The sequence below is a fragment of the Anguilla rostrata genome, chromosome 8 (genome assembly GCF_018555375.3).
Source record: "Anguilla rostrata isolate EN2019 chromosome 8, ASM1855537v3, whole genome shotgun sequence".
Taxonomy (NCBI): Eukaryota; Metazoa; Chordata; class Actinopteri; order Anguilliformes; family Anguillidae; genus Anguilla; species Anguilla rostrata.
In genome coordinates this window covers 46881892-46902611 of record NC_057940.1, presented here as the reverse complement: position 1 = coordinate 46902611, position 20720 = coordinate 46881892, and the positions used below count along the sequence as shown (strand labels likewise).

General features: G+C 41.5%; 1 protein-coding gene across 9 annotated transcripts in view; it reads left to right on the top strand.

Annotated features, from left to right (window-relative positions):
* The window catches only part of LOC135261819 (ankyrin repeat and IBR domain-containing protein 1), a 226930-nt gene that overhangs the window by 182595 nt on the left and 23615 nt on the right, over window positions 1-20720 (top strand). For 2 of the 9 annotated variants that reach the window (XM_064348454.1, XM_064348452.1), the window contains exon 18: window positions 10776-10848. The exons of 6 other annotated variants lie outside the window; for them this stretch is intronic. In XM_064348454.1, the coding sequence (XP_064204524.1) occupies window positions 10776-10848 (73 nt within the window). Of the gene's footprint in view, window positions 1-1047; window positions 3174-10775; window positions 10849-20720 lie in introns of those variants that run through there. One more of the 9 variants, XM_064348455.1, reaches the window with a different exon arrangement.

Sequence of the window (20720 nt, the reverse complement as noted above, 5' to 3'; positions counted from 1 at the left end):
TGGAGTTTGGAGAAGTTTGTTACAAGATTGTATAAAAAAATATGTATAAAATATGTATTTGATATTCGTTTTTAAAACCCATGTTATAAGTAAGGTAAGACATTAAGACAGCTAGAAAACTAGCCGGTTAGCCAATTCAGCCACCTTCTCGCTGACCAGAGTTTTTTTAGTGTGGTTGCAAAATATAATTGTGGTTAGATAGTTTGCCTTCATTATTATGGGTGACTTTGATTACCCCACTATAAATTGGCAATTGATGACCAGAAAAGGAAAAGGTGAGGAAGAATTTTGTATGTTATAAATGACCTTTTTTTTGCACATTTTCTCAGTCGGCCTACAAGAGGGAAATGGGGGGGGGGAATGAGGTGAAAGACCAAGCCCCCCAGTTTTGGTTTCTAGAAAATGTAAAAAGACAGAGAAAAGAGACACACACACGCATAGATACACTAATAAGCTATATTTCAAACTTGTTGTCCTTGGTAGGTTTGTGGCCTGGAGACAGTGGGACCCTGCTGCAAGGCCTAGGAATTTAGAGTGGCACTTTGTGTGGCACCGTAATTCTAGTTATGCTAGAGAAAACTCTTCTCCCTTCAAAATCAATTTTGAATCTGCTGCTATGTAATTATCCTGACAGAATTTTCCTCATAGAGATAATCGAGCCACTTGGGACTAGTGATCATTCTGCAGTTAGTTTTGATATATTTTGGCAAACTAACAACACCTCCTCCACAGCCAGAATTTTTTTATTTTAGATGAGCCAATTTTAACATGAATCAAAAAAATGTAAGGATTTTAGACTGGGTGCATCTTGATTGCAAGACTGAATGAAAAGTGGGGCTGGTTCAAAAGGCTTATTCTTGCGGCACAAAGTAAATTTATTCCTAAGGTAAGGAAAGTTGAAGAAGCAGTCTCCCCAGTGGATGAACAAAACCACACGAGAGATTTTGATTAAAACAGTTCAAGTCATATTTCATTCTATTGAGAAAGATGACGGTTCAGGAGGTGAAAGTGCACTTTCTTGAGATGAGGAATTTTATTTTCATGCAGTGTTTCCATGCGATGGACTCGATCGAGGATGACGTGAATCCAACGTGAAAACTGCTATTCTAATAGGTTACATGTCTTTTATGTAATAAAATATGAATGTTACTAGCTACTTATATATTCTACCGCTATTTACTGTTACAGACTTTGCAATATATAAACATTGTTCTACAGGCAATACAAAACCTGCTGTTATTCTCAAACTGTGTTTGGTACATTGAGATTTCATGTCACTTACGCTTTTGAAGCAGACTGCCGATAGCTTGTAAACTAATCATTCAGTTTATGACAAAACATTTGTACTTGAATAGTTATTAATAAAGTATTTGTTTGTTTTTATCATAGTTTTAAAGGACATATGTCGGGAGTCAGTGCCGTACACACATCATTAACCGATCGAAAACACTAGTGAAACAAATACTTGTATGGTGCTAAAAATGTTGTCAGTGTCTCTTGATAAAGTTTTTAAATCATCCCACCACTCACGCAGAAGAAGTGCTTTGCTCTAATGCATAAGTATACCACATAATTCTTGCTCTGGTGCAACTATGTAAAATGTCCTTTTGTCCATGTTTCAGCATGCTGCGCTTTCGTTTGCGCTGCTTCTCCCCTACATTTTACATTGATTGGTAACTGCTCTACTCTACAAGAGAAACATAGGCGGTTTTACCATAGGTCATAGGTAGGCAATTGCTTGGGGCCTCGTTCGCCAAAGGGGCCTCGTGAATTTGTGTTTCCTTTTTTTTATTTTTATGAAACATTCTTCCTTTCTTGTCAGTCCAATGGAATGATAATGTGTAATAGATAAAAATAAATCTATCTACATGTAAATGTGGGCCTATCCAATTAAATATCTATATTTGCCAATATTTATTATCACCCACATTTCACATTTAATGGACTGTTCCACCTTGACCTCCCTGCATTTGTGCCTAATCAATGATGTAGAAATTTGAGTTGCCATCAGAGGCAGAGAGTCACTATGTTACCATGAAGCGTTTTCAAAGTGGATTTGAGAGAGGAAGAAGGAAGATGCCCAGTTTAAGGAAAGTCTGCCTAAACTGACAAAATTTTTTCATTCTAATAAAACAGCCAGAGACTCCACGACGGAGGAGCAAACAAGTAGAGTGAGAGCACCTATTATACCTAGTGTATTTACTTTGTATTTATTAGAACTGGACATTGTTACCTATTTAAATGTAAGTCCTGTAAAAATACACATAATAAATTGTCTAAATGTAAAAAACCAACTTCATACATATACATTTAGTAACATGAATACAGCCTTATTTACTATATCAACTTTAAGACCAGCAACACGCTCGGAATTATCTCATCGTGACCCATTAAATCCAATGGCGCAGACGTTGCTTCATAATTTCAAACTGCTTTCCTAACGGCTATTTTGCGTCATGCGACTTGAGTTACAACAGTGAATATGTACGAATTCCTAGACATGCTGATAGCGACCACCCTTTCTCATATTAACCTCAAATACACAAGACAGGACACTTATACAGTATGCTAGCAAATGTAAGTTCCATTCATTTATATGGGGTGGTCGATACACGTCCCCTTAGCAACCAAAAGCTAGTGCTGGACCACCTCTGAGTTATTTGCCGGCACATTAAAAAATTGTGCAAGTACTTTAAAAAAATAACCACTGGAGGATAACGAGGACATTTTCCCTACATAACGAGGTACAGGTTGTTACCGATATTTTGCCTATTTTTCATATAGTTGCAAATCAGTTTATGTTTTCCTGTCTGTCGAACGAAGTTGGTTGATAATAGGTGCTCTGACTCTAGCTGACGTTACAACAGGTGTAACATTAGTTGAAGAAGCTGAGCTAGCTAAAGTTAGCAGCCTTACTAGTGCTTCAGCCTGTTGTGCACCCACCGCACTTACTACAACTTCTAGCGCTGTGTCTGCTGGTTGCAGTGAACTAGCTACAGTGTGGGAGGAAAGTGTCAGAGGCGACACCGACAGACAGCAGCAGCCCACCACAAACCAGACACCCACTCAGACCGGGACTTTTACCCCTAGAGAATAGTGGATGTTCAAATGCTTTATCAAAAAGCATGTACTATACTTTTGTCTTGAAAGAATTAAAGATTATATACTTATAATCTTTTTTTTTTGCCATATTGTCTTCTTCTAACTGACTGAAGGTCATTTGAAGTTCTTCAGTTAGAATTCTCATTTAGGTCTGTCATTTAGTTCTGTGGCTTTGTTAACTGAAAAGAGCTGCCTCCAAATAGTTTTTGTTCACTAGCTATGATTGCGTTAAGCAAAATGGAGAAGGGCCTCACATTGGTCTTTGCCTGGGGCCTCCAAATCACTAAAACCGCCCCTGAAGAGAAATAATCATTTCTTCATGAAATCAATGTTCTTATGATTCCTGACAGCCCTTGCCCTCAGTAGGCTAATGTTGCCTCCTTTAGAAATGAAAGATGAAAATGTATTTGACAAACGGTGGGGCAATGAGAAACAATACTGTAGCGAATTAAGCAAACTAGGCAGATCGCACATTTGAGCCATTCCGCCCATTATTAATGCCAAAAAAGCAGCTGAGGTTCAATCACAGGAAAAGCAGAGCTGGAACCCACAGAATCTAACTGGCTGTTGTCCAGTCCTCATTGACTAAGCAAGTCAACATCAGGAAGTAATTTATGACCATTAAACTTTCTACAATAAGCAATAGCTGGCTAACTAGCTAGCCGCTGCTTATTGCAGAAAGTCTAATGGTCATAATCTTGAGTTAAGGTTATACTAGGTTTGAACAAGAAAAAAACACAAATATGTAGGCCTAGCCATTCCCACACTAGCTCTGACGTACAGCGACATGTTAAGAGATAATGGAAAAAAGTTACATTTCTTAAAAACCAAAGCGACATTAGAAAGGCCAAAAATGCGCATGACGGCATGAGTAGACGATGGGTGGGAATAGTTTTTTTTTTTTTTTAAACAAAAATGCGCACCACTAAAGCATTTTGATACAAATTACATTTTTTCTGCATCATAAAATACAAATTAAAAAAATAGTATTTTGTATTTCAAATAAAAATTTCAAAATATATGCATAATAAATAATACCCATCTCACTGACAGGGTAACCAAACGCTTTGCATGCACCATGTTCAGTTTTATATTATTATTATGTTAATTAGGGGTCCAAGCAGCGAAGCTGGTGGAACCCTATTGTATTTGTTAGGATTATTAGGGGTCCAAGCAGCGAAGCTGGTGGAACCCTATTGTATTTGTTAGGATTATTAGGGGTCCAAACAGCGAAGCTGGTGGGATTAGGATTATTATTCTTATTATTTTTCTCCGCTAAAAGTGTCTGAGGCTCAGCAACCATAAGTTGCAGACTAACCAAATTTGGTAGGTGGGTTCCTATGGCTCCCCACTACTCAGTCACTACAAATCACCTATGTCGGCCAGATGGTGGCGCTATAACAATGGGTCATACTTTAAAAGGCCGTAACTCCTACACCATAAGTCAGATCAACACAAAACTTCATCGACCGATGCATCTGAATGTGCTCTACAACTTTGCTTTTGGTAGCACCTATGTCCATATTGTTTGTCCGCCATTTGGACTTTTTTATTAGTTGGGGTGTGGAAGAGCTGGAGCTCCAAATCTAAGTGTTACGACATCTAGTAAACTTCTTTACAGCAAGCGACATCCATGGCGACGCAAGTAATCCGACACCGTAGGGTCTAGTTTTTATCAGTGAGGGGAGGGTCTGTGACCGTCGGGGAAGCAATGGAAGACAGTGCCACCCAGAGTGCATGCTAGGCTACCAAAAGTTTGTTAGTAAAAGCTTTTTGAGAGGATGAATAATTACTTTTCTTTGGCATGGATCCATTTGAAGACAGTATCGGGTGAGTTCGTTTAGTCGTTGAATCAGTCATTATGCTGAGAAATAGCTAAACCATTTTATTGATAGGTTCTGAGTTTCTGTGCAAACGCGCTAAAACCCACTGGTATATGAAACAATGACGGCAATACATATATAGTCCGCCTCATTCCGTTGCTACCAGAACATAACAGACTATCTTGTGTCTACAGCTGCAGTTTCTCGCTGCAATTACTAATATTGAATATAAACAAAAGACGCAATTTATGCTGTACTCTACCAATGTCTAAATAAATAATACCGCAGAATCCGCCCCTTTCTCACCACCTACTCAACCCAGCTCCTGGTCCAAGCAATGGTTCTATCCCGCCTGGACTACTGCAACTCTGTTCTGGCTGGACTACCGGCATCTGCCACCAGACCCCTGCAACTCATTCAGACTGCTGCGGCTCGTCTGGTCTTCAACCTCCCCAGAAACTCCCACGTCACTCCCCTGCTCACTACCCTCCACTGGCTGCCTGTTATAGCTCGCATCAAATTTAAAACATTGGTCCTAGCATACCAGGCAGTCAAGGGATCAGCCCCAGCATACATCCACAAGATATTCAAACCCTACATGCCAGCCAGATCCCTCCGTTCTGCTACCTCAGGACGCCTAGCACCTCCCCCTCTTCGCACCTGCACTTCCAGAACATGTCTCCTGTCTGTTCTGGCCCCACGATGGTGGAATGACCTCCCTGTGGAGGTCAGAACAGCTGAGACACTGACCCATTTCAAACGACAACTGAAGACTCACCTCTTCAGGCTGCACCTCTCCCCATCCCTCCCTACCCCCCTGTAAATGACTGTAAGCTTAGGGTTGTAACTAGGCAGCTGTTTCGTAGGTGACTTAGGTGCATTAACTGTCTTAATGACTACTTGTATTTTTTCCATAGACTGCGTTGTTGCCGTTCTCGTTGTTAGTGTTAATCAGTTTAACCTTCAGGGTCCAAGTTGAACTATGCGGTTGTTCCCAGCACTTGGACCGGTACTTCTCTCTAGGGTTTTCGTCATACTTGTTCCTGGTTATGGTTATACACTTTGTTGTACGTCGCTCTGGATAAGAGCGTCTGCCAAATGCCTGTAATGTAATGTAATGTAATGGTACTCTGAGCGTAGGAAGCAGTTAGCATAGATGGCGAGTTGATATTTTTTGCTACTACAAGTTTGTTAGTAAAAGCTTTGAAAGGACGAATCTTTACTTTTCTTTGTCATGGATCCATTTGAAGACAATGTCGGGTGAGTTTGTTTAGTCTTTAAATCCGTCATTATGCTGAGAGAAATCGTATTCTCAATTTAATCTGTACATTGACTGTAAGCTTTGGGTTGTAACTAGTCGGCCGTTTCGTAGGTGACTTAGTTAATGCACTCGTCTTAACTATTGCTTGTATTTTTGCATAGACTGCGTTGTTGCTGTTCTTGTTTGTGTTAGTGTTAATCAGTTTAACCTACAGGGTCCAAGTTGAACTATGCGGTTGTTCCCTGCACTTGGAACGGTACTTCTCTCTCTGGTTTTCGACACTTGTTCCTGATTATGATAATACACTTTGTTGCACATCGCTCTGGATAAGAGCGTCTGCCAAATGCCTGTAATGTAATGTAATATTCCGTAGCAACAAGATAAACCCGACATTAGCCCTAAAATATGTCAATACAGCAGTGAAAACGCTGCTCACTGAATAACGAAATAAACGAGACAATTTTTAAATTATACCATGTCATTCTACAGTCAATATCTGGGACTGAACATTGAATAAATATACAATCTTACCATTGGTTTTACGCGTAGATGTCCCTTTTGCGAATGAGTGGTCATATATTGTCTTGGACAATCCTTTTGTGAAATATACGCGCATTAGTGACGCCTGGATCGGCTATCTTCAAAAATAGCTGTGCGTAATACCACACCTGTTGCTTACGGCGTTGTCGCCCTTTTTAGTGCAATTTGGCTTGATTGACAATTCATTTATTCAGTAGGTGAGAGTATAAGCTTTCTAACGATGTATAACATGTCTGATTTTGCATTTGGAATAGCGTTTTATAGGTCCGCGTAACCGAAAATTTTCTCATCTGCCAATGTCTAAATAAATAAAACGGTAGGTTGCTCTGTGCGCAGCGCACAGGTCGCGAGTTGATATTTCATCTTTTTCGTTTTTTCTCAATGTCGTATTTATTATTTGAAATGTGTATTATGAAATATGGCACTCTGAAATGTGCATTCTCTACTAAGCTGAGCAATGGATTGGAATATGTGTCTGACGTAGTGTTGCACCGTATACCGAAACTTCAGTACTTTTTCGGTACTTAAAAAAATAAACTGTTCGGTATTAGAATTATCCGACATTCGGTAGTTTTGTGTCAAATGTAAAAGCCAGGGAAATGTGTCTCCCGCATTACTGATTGAGAGAATGAAAGGTGTAATTTGTCAGAATCTTCGCTAGATGGCAGTAGCAACTAAGGTTGCCAAGTGAGGTGACTTGTGCTTCTGCACTCACTCCTTGATACAGCGCAAGCTTCAACTCAGTTCACTTCAGTAGCAATAGGTGTTCTAATTTGGAGATATTTTATTATAGTATTGTTATTAAAATATGCTGTTTTTAGACCTATTTAAAAGTGAAAGACCTGTTTAAAGATTATTTAGGTTACAATTGTTTAATTTTTGAAATATATTTAATATATTTTTCTATTGTTTAGTGTTGTAACACTATAGGCGTATGCTTATTAATATGTTGAACAGACTTCAAGGTTGTTAATAAACCTCAAAATTCAAATATAAAGCCGCGTTTCCACCGCAGGAACTAGGGTCTAAATTTAGTTCCGGGGGCTTTATTTTACCCCCCAAAAGGTTCCTGCTCGGGGGGTAGTACTTTCCGAAAGTACAGGAACCTTTTGGGTGGAGCTTGCAGCGCTGAACATTTCTGATTGGTCGAGTACTCGCAGCATTTTTTTGTGTTTATTTTCAGGCGCAATGTTTAAAAATATGCAGGCGCAAACCGATTTATTTTCATAATAACTTCAAATCAAACTTGTATGTTATGCGGCGCAGTAGCCTACTTTTGGTTATAGCCTGCCAACGTCTTGGAATTATAACGTGTGCTCTTCTGTTCTTTTCTTGCTTTAGTATTCGTTTTATAAAATGCTAAGCATTCGTGCTGGGACAGCATAGTACGTACTAAAACATTAAAACGGATTAATTCGGTTGCTGAACATTTTCTTCCGGATTTTCTTTGTTAGCCCATTGTAATTGACTCAAAACGTTTGATACAGTTATGTGATGTATGCGGTAGTTCTGCGTAATTCACATTGGTGATACAGTAAAAGCAAACTGGAAATCACCTTCCGCACTTTTTGTCAGGGTAAAATAACAGGTTAATTCTAGTAATCGTACCTTTAGCTTTTTCAGACTGCCGTAATTTTACTCTGCCATTCTTCAATTCCACAAAAAGAACAGGAAGACTATGGACTAATTTATGGTGCATGGTTCGCATCTGGAGGGCACACTTCGCTGCTCGGCTAGCAGTAACTTCGAAGGAAAGCAAACGGTGGCTGTACCACTACTAATTTAAATTTTCACGCAAGTCCGAGTTTTCGTTCTATTCTTGTCATTTTGCGATTAGCCTATATAGAATTGACGATGAGAAAGTAATCAAACAGCAAATTGTTTACAACGTGTGCATGTTTTCTGCTGTTGTTGCCAGTTATATTGGAAATGTGAATGCATTCTGTCGCTTCGGATGTCAAGACATGAAAGAGAATGTTCGCATAAAAACATAATGAATGTGTTTGAGAGGATATATAAAACAGTTACAATCTGACTATTGGCCTGTTTAATACTATTTGTTGCATAACAAATAGTATATAACAAAACTACCAACGACATTTTTGCTTGACAACGGTAAAATATGCCCAAACGGCTGCAGAAGAATATTTAAATTCCAGGTGATTAAATCTATAAAAATCAATAAATACAAAAGTAACCATATATAGTCATTGTTGGTAACCCGTTGTATATAAGTGGAATAAACCCCTCCGGGCTGTCACGGTTATTAGAAAATAATGTAGGCTACTTCGGTGGTAGTATGGGGTTGCAGAAGAAATCATATGACAGATGGACCGACAACAACGTCGCTTTTTCATACGTCAGTGGGCTAATTTGCCTAATCTTCGCGGGACTTTAGACCGCGGTGGAAACACAGACAACCATGGGCTGAAGGAACCTTTTAGTTCCTGGTAAAGTAGTTCCTGGGACTAAAAGTTCCGGGTAATTTTGGTGGAAACGCGGCTCAAGTTCAACACTTGTGGACATTTTTTCTGTTCTCTTAAGGTAATTTCAGTTTCGTTAAGTACCGAGTATTGAATCAGTATCGAGTATCGTGATACTAAACCTGGTATCGGTATCAAAGTCCAAATTTTGGTATTTTGACAACAATAGTCTAATGCCTTTTTTAGTTGCGGTAAAGGCATTTACAGGAAGCGGCCAGGACACATCCATGGCGGCGCAACTAAGTCATCCGCACAAAATTGGCCATAAGTCATCAATATTTTATACAATCATCATGATGTTCAGTAGATATGTTGGGTGAAGGTATATGATCATGAGGACCAAGCCATTTTAAAATCGCTCCATAGGGGGCATGATGGAGCCAATGCTTGGACCCCACCCAACGCCGCTTGCGGCTTTAATTTCAATGTATTGTTTTAAATCTATAATAAAAGCAAATGTATAGTAATCATGCATTGAAATTTGCTGGACAGGGCCAGCCCGTGGCATAAATGCTCTATGCGGTTGTTTAGGGCCACAACCGCTAAGGGGGGCCACACGACCACGAGGGGGGGCCACAAGATGCAATGTTTATCTAAGATAAATAACGTTATTTTCGTAATTAATTTATTCATCCCCTATCGCGGAACTAGCGGTATAAATTGAAAATGGAACGGCAGTAGAACATTTCATAACAATGTAATGTAAGAAGGATTTTACCAAGTGATTTCACATCCCCCCGATATATATACAATATGTATCTAACATCTGTGCCATTTTCCAGCGTGTGTTTACTCTGTGGAGAAGTGGCATTACAATTCCCCATGCTCCCCACAGGAACTTCCTTTTGAGCATTCCCCTGGCTTGAGAAACAGAGGGGAAAACAAGTTTCCGGCCAAACTCAGACAGCCATTTTTGTTGGATTCGGGTATAAGAGAAAATCCTTCTCCCTACCATGATTATCTACCAGACACTTTACGATCAGGTCGAACAGGGAATTTTGCTCTTTGGTGGTGTTTCCTGCTGATGCTAGGGTCTTTGTTGATATTACGTATTCTGTACCTGGATCAGTTTTGGATGCCTCCGTCCCAAGGGTATACCCTAAACACATGGAGGCAGTATAATTAATACGTTTGGGGATCAGTAATGTAGGGGAATTGGTGGAGTGCGGGATCAAGGAGCATACATAACATGATTCATTTGGTTTCTTAATTGTACTTATTGAATGATTCATAAACCTATACCACATATTGTTTTCAGTAGAATTATGCCATTCATTGTCCTACATCCATGACTCATTTCCCTGAGCCGTTGACCTCCTGGTACGGTTGTGGGTCATACTGCTATTGCCGTTGGTTGCTTGGACATTATCCTCCAGCCAAGTAAGTGGGAGAATGATGGCGGCAGAGATGAGGATGAAGCAGTAAATCCCCCCTCTCAGGCCGCACCCTAGGCGGTGCATGGGGTGCCAAGTTTGGGTAGGCATTGTTGGAGACAGAGGTTACTAGCACTTGTCTAGTTGGACTTTAGGCTTCACGCCTTCAGTCTATCTTTTCCTCTTCCTGCAGGGGTGGTGCTTGTTTACAGTGGCTGGCGTGCACCCAGGTTGTGCAGCCCTCGACCTTCACTGCTGTTTTGGAAGTGAGTAGCGTCTGGAACAGTCCATTCCATTGGGGTTGGTGCCACTGCTTGCTTCAAGAAGTCCTTGATCATTACCCAATCACCTGGCCTGAGGTTGTGTAGTTGTCCCTCTGTCGGTTTTGGTAGTGTCTCTTTTATCTGTACATGAATATACTGGAAAGATTTAGTTAGCTGCACACAGTATTCTAGCATCTGGTTGCTCATTTCCTCTGCCTCTAGGCTAAGAGGTCTGGGCACGGACACTCCCATTTTCATTGGTTTCCCTGTTAAAATTCCAAAGGGAGAAAGGTTAGTGGCTCCATGAGGGCGTCCCCTCATTACCAGCAACACCAGGGGTAAGGCTTTTACCCAACCCAGTCCTGTTTCAGTCATAACTTTAGTCAATTTGTTTTTTAGGGTCAATTTGTTTTTTGTGCATTCTACCGCTCCTCCACTCTGTGGATGATAGGCACAGTGGTTCTTGGAAGTGGAAGTCAATCCCTAAATAAACAGAGAGTGCGGTTAGTTCTTTGTTGACAAAGTGTGATCCATTATCAGACGATATTCTTCTTGGGATTCCCTACCTGGGCAGTATTTCTGAGATCAGGGCATTTGCGACTGCTGATACATGTGCTGTAGCTGTGGGAAAAGCTTAAATCCATTTAGAGAACGTCAACAATTACAAGGCAAATTTATTTCCTTCGTTTGGTGTTAGTTTAATGAAATCCATCATTAAATGTTCAAATGGTTCGGTAGGAGCAGGATGACTGGACCTGGTAACTGGTTGGCCCCTACCGATATTGTGGGTTACACAAATAACACACTTTTCACAAAAAAATTACTTTTTCCACGTACATTCCTCTATCCGCTCATTGTAGGAGTAGGGGTATGCCATGATGCCCAGAGATGGCAAAAATTGGCTGCCATCAGGTCTAGTTACCCAATCAGTTGTGAGGCAACATTCTTTTATCCACGTTCCCGTGTCCTTCCATTTTTATGCCTCCGCAACGGCACAGCCGTGGCCGGAGGCATTATGTTTTCGGGTTGTCCGTCCATCCATCTGTCCATCCCATACTCGTGAACGCGATATGTCAGGAACGCCTTGAGGGAATTTCTTCAAATTTGGCACAAACGTCCACTTGGACTCAAGGATGAACTGATTACATTTTGGTGGTCAAAGGTCAAGGTCACTGTGACCTCACAAAACACGTTTTTGCCTTGGCGGAGGCATACAACCGTGAGGCGGTATTTCTACTTTATTGAAGGCTTTGCACAGTGACACATGAGGCATGCTGTCATTTACGCAATAAAATTATTGGATTGTCAGGGTCATTTGTACAGGCATTGCACAGAATTCATACATCCCTGCATACAATGTTTTCCCTCTTACTAGATCTTACTGAGTGTCCCAGTCCTCATCTCTATCTCTTCTTACACGAGCAGTGACATGCAACTCTTTCTCAGATATCACGTCAACTTTGCCATACCACAAACGATTAGCTGTTTCAAGTAAATCTTTCATTTGAGCCTTTCCTGACAACATCCACATATAGGTAAATAATCTGTCTCCTAACTGTGATGATTTAGGTGGGGTAAAATGTTCAGCTCTAATGACACAGTCCTTTGTTCGAACATTCAATCTGGATTCCGAGCACATCAGATCTCTCTCTAACAGATTTACAGGACAACATTAAAAGAACAAAATCGAATGCTTTAGCCTTGTTCATCATCTATTCGAACTGCAAATGGGGCGGTAAACTTCTCTCTCATTTTCTCTCCCTCAGTATCATGCGTTACAATGGTTCTGCCACTCGTTTTAGGCGGGGTGTTTCCCCATTCACTTTCTGAACATAAGAGCTCCCAAATCTACTATGAATTGCAACATTCTTCCCTGAACCTCTGCCGAAGGCTTGCAATTGGGCGAGTTGAAGCTGGGCTTGTACCTTGGCACTCTGCTTCTCCTGTTTCTTTTGCTGGCGTGTCGCTTGACTTCTTCGAGGCGCTGGGTCTGGTACCCGATACAGGTTCGGACAGCTATGTCCTTCACCTCCTTCTGATGAAACAGGTGGTCAGCTGCATCTCCCAAGGAGTCGTTGTGAGACTGGCGCTGGAGGTGTGAGACCACTATGGTCGTTGAAACACTCGGTGAGCCTGCCACGACAGATTCAGTGGGCCCCTGCTGCACCTCTCTGACTTTTCCCCAGTCCATTCAGATGGGAAAATGGTCACATAAATCTGAGTAGGTTTTCTATTGAAGTTTGGTAATCACCTTGTACAGCGCCCTATTTTCATTTCAAGTGTCTCTGTAATATGGTGGCAAGTTCATCTGTGTTTGATCTACATTGGTCAACCATTTGTTGTATGGCGGCACAGTACCTGTCCCCTCCGGTCTTCATGGGATCGGGCAGGTCGACGATGAGGGCTTTCATCTCACTCAGCTTGAATAGTCTGTGCAAGTAGACGACATCTGGTTAGTCTTGCTCACCTCTGCGTGGATTTGGGCACTAGATCATGGGATATAGAGGAGCCTCCTCATCGGCTCTCTTTCTTGCTTGACGGGTGTGGTAATGGTGATCCTGGCCCTGGGGCTTTGGTGTGGTGTTGGCGGGTCCCTTGTGTCGACTTGGGCGGGTTTCTTGTTCTGCAGACGTCGTGGCTGCCGCAGCTGGTTTCCCTCCAGCAGATGGTTGTACAGTGGCGGCTTGGTCATAGGGAGGTGGAAGTCGGTTCATTGGAAAGGCTGGACAATCTAAATCTATATCTAGTTTGTGCATGGTTAGTTGTAGGTACAATGGTGTGATAGGTGTTTGTGCTGTGGGATTTAATGGCGGCGGCAGTGGTGTCCCAGGTGATCATAACTCTACTTCTTTTCTGCCTTCTGCAACCTACCCTGTCCTTTAATATGCCTTCCAATCAGGCGCCCAATGTTTATTTCCTTGTCTGCCTTTAGTCTTATTATCTTGTTTTTCTAATTCAGATATAAGCCTTTCTAACTGAGCGGGTGAAAAATTATACATACATACATAATCATACACAATTTTTGCCGGTCCTTCAGAGACTGGAGAAGTACATTTTGATTGTTTCAAGGTGCACAAACCCATGTTTCTCAATTATTATCTCAGGATTTTTCACGTTTTATTCAATGTTTTTACTTTTACTTATTGTATATGAGTCCCTGACTCAGAGTACTCATTCTTTGGAGTCCCAAACTCCCCATTCGGCAATTAATTCAACTAATAGTCCCAGATTTATTAGTAAACCCGTCGGTTTCCCAGTGAAGTTATGTATTTCCTAATTGAAAAGAATATTGTGTTCTCACCATTTGTTCTTTGGATCGCGTGTCTCCAACAGACCATTTTGATACCAGCATTCCCGCAGGGTCTTAAAAAGTCTGAAAAAGTCTTAAATTTAATAATCAGAATTTTAAGGCTTAAAAAGTCTTAAAAAGGATTAGGAAGTTACTTCTATGTTGCGAATAACTTCTTTGTATCGCGTTTAAATGTGTTTGCGGGAAATGTCCGGGCTGCAAAGTAAGCAGTACGGTAATAACCATTTCCCCCTAAACAATTTGTATGGAAATAAATCAACATGGAATAATAATCACTAACTTTGCAGCCCCCAATGAGAACTTATTGGAGAACACCCAGCTAGCATCAGTCAGAGCCTGAGGTAAAGAGAAATTCTGCTAGCGTGTCATGATAATATGTCTTAAAATCTTTACTTTTGTAACTTTATGGGGAACTATGCGGAAGTGTAAGTTTAACAATACATGGTTGGAGAAAAGCACATTTAGTGCTTGGTTGAAACCAGTGGAGGAGAACGGTTTTGAAGCCCGCTGCACCATATGCAAGAAAACAGTTAAACTAGGAACATTGGGGGTAAAGCCTTTAGAATCGCATGGTCAGTCAGAGAAACACAAGACCCAAGTGGAAAAACAACAACAAACGCCTGCCATCTCTTCCGTGTTCGCCCCTGCTTCAGAGCATCAAGTGTGTCCAATGTAGCGTTGCCATAAATTTTTTCCCAACAGTGAAGAATGCCTTACTTGTTTACATTTTGAACAGATGTGGCTCCTGGGTAAATCTAACGTTGTTTTCGTCGCAGCACTTTCGACACAAGCAATATCAGAAGCACTATCCTAAAATTTCTTCTTATCGTGGAAAGTTCCTGACCTGCAACCATAGAAATGTGTGTTAACACGGTGACACAATTACATCCAGAAATATTATTTTTGGAAAAAAGCCCTACATTCTGTAACTGAATTTAGATCAAACCTGCCATGCACAAAAATATAAAAACGCTCGTCAATCTGTGTATGATGTCATCATAGCACAGAGTGTTCAAAACCCTAAAACCACCCCTTAATAAAATAAAATAAAAACTGTACGCTACTCGTTAACTTTAAATATAGGCCAACTAGTCTGATTTTGACAACTTTGTGATTTAACTAAGTTTTAGTTTATAAACCTCAGAAGTAACTTAAACATCCACTGAGCACTAGTGTCTTACTACTAGTTAAGCATTTTAGTATAAATTCTGCAGTCTGCTTGAGAATACTTGATGTACTAAATGTTGCAAAGAAATATAATCTTAAGTATATTTCCCTGATGTGTAGGCCTATACTTGTTCAAAAGTAGGCTTTCTTATTTTAAGAAAGAATGCTATATTATCAAATCAAATCAGATTTTATTTATATAGCGTATTTTACAACAGTTGTCACAATACGCTTTACAGACAACCCTAGCCTAAACCCCCACAGGAGCAAGCCTAAGGCAACAGTGGCAAGATGTGGGAGAAACCTTGGAAGGAACCAGGCTCAAGGGGGAAACCCATCCTCCTCTGGTCGGCTCAGGGTGCCGACTGGTGACCAACATGTCAGCCAGTTTATGCACAAGATATGATATGTAAATGGTAAATGGACTGCATTTATATAGCGCTTTTATCCAAAGCGCTTTACAACTGATGCCTCTCATTCGCCAGAGCAGTTAGGGGTTAGGTGTCTTGCTCAAGGACACGTCGACACGCTGTAAACACCTCACAGCTAGACCAATGAGGGTTTGTAGCTGGAGGGGAAGGCACCGCGTGTTTTCCTTTGGCTGGTGTGAGTCAAAACGGAGATGTTAGTTATTTTTCCTCTGTTTGTAAGAACAGGGCACAATTATAATTAAGAATGCACTGGTTCCGTTGCCACGGGTTAGATATGAAGGCGTTGCTTCATATCCCGCTTAAAACTGGCCTGAAACGGATCAGTAGCATTCTGGTTACTCTCCGTTCGCAAACGGGGCTATGCTGTCATCAGAGATATATCTGATCTGTCGCCGGATTGTCAATATTCCAATGGGAGCATCAGAATATTCACAAATGCGCGGAACAACACATCAAATATATCCATGACTACAGCAAGAAAGCGTAACAGTTACTAGGTTTTACCCTCGTGATAATCTGACTCCATATTAAATGATAATCTAAAATTTGGGTTTAACTATACGTGGAACTTGGGAGTGGTTACACTCGACTCTATCTTGTGCCATCATTCCTCAATATATGCTCCCGGGTTTAGCACTATTGTTAAATATCAGTTCGGTGAAGAATCCAGAGGGTAGGAGGCTGACCACCATAATACATGCCTTCCTTACATGGATAGTGCATCGATAGTTATGAGCCCAGGACGGTGCGTATCTATCGGGCTCCTTAAGGCAAATTTGACAAGAACCGGCGTACAACGCCCATGGGTCCTCTTAAGTCAAAACACCAGAACCAATACCATCAATCCCGTTAGCGGGCAGATCGTGGTCGCCTATCTAACTTGAAAACCCCACTGAAGACGTTTGCTGTACTAGACCCCTGATCAGTAGGTCCTAGTCATAATTGTCCCCCTGAGTATTTAAGCGGAATTTCGGCTGAAAAGAAGATAAAATGGATTAGAGTCATGAAGACCACGCAAGTTAAAAATAAGAAGAATTTATTGAACAGGCAGGTAGGTCATTAACTTCAAATTCAAAATCAATTATAAGGTTTAAAAACATAAATACAGAGTAAAAAGTTCTTACCCAGCCTGTTTAGCTACACACAAAATCACAGAGTCTGCGCAGTGTGGGAAGTCGATTGCGATCTTCCTTGTCTATCTACACACAGAGCACAGAGTATGTGCACTGTGGGAAGTCGGTTACGATCTTCCTTGTGCATCTACACACACAACACAGAGTCTGCGCAGTGTGGGAAGTCGGTTACGATCTTCCTTGTCTGTCTACACACACAACACAGAGTCTGCGCAGTGTGGGAAGTCGATTACGATCTCCCTCGACAGGATTGTCTCCCTTCCTTTTATGCCAGATCCCGCGTTTGATCGAGGCGTCATTACCATAAATTAACCTGGCCGAATCATAAATCATAAATCCCCCACCATTTGGAGGCTGCTGTTAAAACAATTAGTGGGGAAATGGGGAAAAGGAGATGATTACCAGAGAGGACATTCCATTGTGTTAGTTTTTCCCTGAGTTTCTATAACTATGTTTTATTAAATTCTATTTGGTATGAAACATATTTCATTCAATTGCTTGAATTCCCCTGAATACGTCCATACTAAACATGTCAAGTGGATGTAATATTATGGTGCAGTTGTCATGAAAATACCCTTTTGTTTAACCATTGTACATGCAATCCATGTTATTATTACATAAGGCATAATACAATAATACAATGAAAACATGTGCATGGTTTGTAAGGTTTTCCGGGGTTTGTAAATAGGATCTCATAAAAAACACGTTTTCAACGCACAAAAATGCCAAGTTACTCAAAAGTATTGATATCAAAATGACGCCAAGTTACGGTACTACAAACAATATAGGCTATCTTGCCTCACCGAAATGACATAAGATGTATTTCAAAGCAATGCTACCCAATATTTCCTCAGTTCTTTCGTGGAGATGCAGTTTTAGTGTTTGTAAGGTTTATAAGGCATTTTGATAGGCTTATCTGCAGGTAGGAATCCTCTTCGCTGTTTTGCTAAACTAGAACCGGAAAACATGATAGTGGAGAATAGGAGCAGACGCGTATGTCCCAGCAGGCTTTGCATATGAGAAAATAACAACAGTGTGAGAGAAATTAGGATGAAATGACGAAATTCCGTAGTTGAAACAATATGTTTTTAGCAGAATGGGCATGTAGGTGAAGGTTGACATGATCACGGAGTATAGTGCGAAGTAAATGGAGTGACCATGAGCGAGCTTATATTCCTTATCGAACGGTATATATAACAGTCGCTATAAAGCGCTAGCTATTGAAGTGGAGGGTTAAGTGACGTGTGAAATGTATTTGCACTGCTGTGTTTTTTTCATGTTCAGTACTAGTAGTTATAATTATGAGTGAATCATGTTTTTAAATGTAATGTTTTAATGGGGAGTTGCAGAACGGACATACGTAGTAATTGTTTGTATGTGGCTAGATAGAGAACAGGGCGAGGTAACATGAATGTAGAAACGTGCCGTTTGCTGATAAGAAGGTTTTGTACAGTAGCCAAGTGAAGAAATGTAGTTAGTAGAAATGGCACAGCTGTGAACTGGTGTAACTTTTTAATAAAAGGAATACATTTGCCGTCATGAAATGCATACGGGTGGCCATGAGTGAGTTTTGGTAAAGCAAATATAAGCGTAAGAGAACGTTATTAGTGAGGGTAAAAGCAGGTTAAAGAAACGTGTCCCTAGCTGGGCTTGAACCTAAGACCCCATGATCCCAAGACTGTAACCTTACCCACTAGGCCACAAGCAGATTAGCTATTTAACCCCGAAATGTTTCAGAGTAAGAAGGTAATGGGTATTTTGCCTGTGTATGCAAGTTTTTGATTGGGTGGTGAACTGGTGTAACTTTTTAAATAAAAGGAATACATTTGCTGTCATGAAATGCATATGGGTGGCCGTGAGCGAGTTTTGGTAAAGAAAATATAAAAGCGTAAGAAAACGTTAGTGTAAAAGAGGGAATTATCTGCCTGAGGGCGAGGCGGTATTCAATCCTTCAACCGGAGGTTTACCAGTCTGTGACTTGGTTAGTGCAGCACCATGACATAGCTATGCAATGCGTGAAATATCATTAGCAAACCTGTCCGTGGTTTTAAAGAACACAGGCCATTAAGCACAGAAGAGCTCCCGTTGAATCCATATGGCTTTGCAATATTGTAGCCGGTTAATAACGGAACGTGCAGACGGTACGTCATAATTCAGTGTATACGTTCGGTTAACGGCGGGTAGATATGGTGCAAAAGCAATAATTGAGAAGTAGTAGACAATTATTAAAAGCAGGTTAAAGGAACGCGTTCCTAGCTGGGCTTGAACCTCGGACCCTGTGTTCCCAAGACTGGGACCTTACCCACTAGGCCACAGGCAGAATAGCTGTTTGTACTGAAAATGTTTCAGAGTAAAAAGGTATGGGTATTTTGCGTGTGTATGCGAGTTTTTCATTGGGTCGTGTAGGTGAAGATTTGGCGGGTGTCGGTAAAATGTCCAATGGGGAGACATGCTATTAGTGGGATAGGCGGCAGGAAAAATAAGAATGAGAAGAAGAATGAGAAGAAGAAAGAGAAGAAGAAGGAGAAAACGTAAAATCCCCTTAGTTTGGGGCTTTATTGTGTGGACATGTGAAGTTGTTTATGAAGTCTGTCTGTTGAAATGGGGTCAGAATGTACAGAATTTAAAGTTTTTAAGGGCTGAGTGTCTGTGGCTGTTGTGGTTATTTCTGTGGGGAACCCTGAAAAGTGCCAAACTCTCGGTGCTGTATAGGTATGGGGCATGCCCCCGCCAAGGCGTAACTTGGCGGGATGGCATACCTGCCATCCCAATATACAGATGGTTTAAAGTCCAGATCCAGAAAAGAAATAAAAAGTGTAATGGCAGAGGGGCCCACATAAGGGCACTGTGGTACTGTTAAGCGCAGTTGCCCCACCATCTTGCCAGAGGCCGGGTGATCTTAATGACCCTTAATGACCCCCAACACATACCCCCACAACCATAGACAAAGAGACCAGTTCCCCTTATCTTAGTTGTGTCCAGATGGCAACATTCCAGAGGCCCAATGGCCTGCTCATCCCGGGGAAATCCGAGTAACTGATTGTTTTATCACACGGTTCTGGGTTCTTTGAAGTCCAGTGATGAGTCTGCAGGGTCATTCAAATGCCAGCCTTTTCTGGGTCCCAGTTTGACTTCCCTCTTACAACGCCCAGGGCGGAGTTTGAACCAGCAACCCTCCGACTGCCAGACAATCGGTCTTACCTCCTGAGCTACGTCGCCCCTCTTTAGGCTCTCCATATGTGATGTGGCTCAGATGATGGGTGGGGCCGGGTGGCGGTGATGGGGAACAGCAGATGGCGGCAGATGTGGGCAGGGTGGAGGCAATGACGAAGGAGGGGCTGGACCGCAGACGCAGACCAGACGACTCTCAAAGCACTCTCGAGGGTTGGGGCAAGAGCCCCGCCGGCAGCGTGGGGGAGAGGGTGGAAACGGCAATTAGGGAATTTGCAATATAGCAGACAGTGAGTAAAGTGCCAGTGGTATGTATTGGGGGACCCCGCCAGGAGTAGAATATGGCTGCATATCTACTAGGACAGGGATAGAGAGCCCATGCAGTCATGAGGGGTAGACAACCATACCCGCCTATCAAGAGCCAGCCCATGTAAAGTCGGGTCACAGCTGATTGACAGGTGACAGTAAGGAAAGGGTTGCCACCTACAAAGCTCTATGACTACATAGAGCTACTATTAGTGTGCTTATAAAACTTTATGGGGTCCAACTTGTCAAAGTTTCTTTATTCAAGTATTAGGATGATAGGACAGCACCTTATTCCCAAATTCCCCTCCTCAGTTGGTGAGAATTATTTTAAGAGCTCCAATCCTATAGAAAAATTCC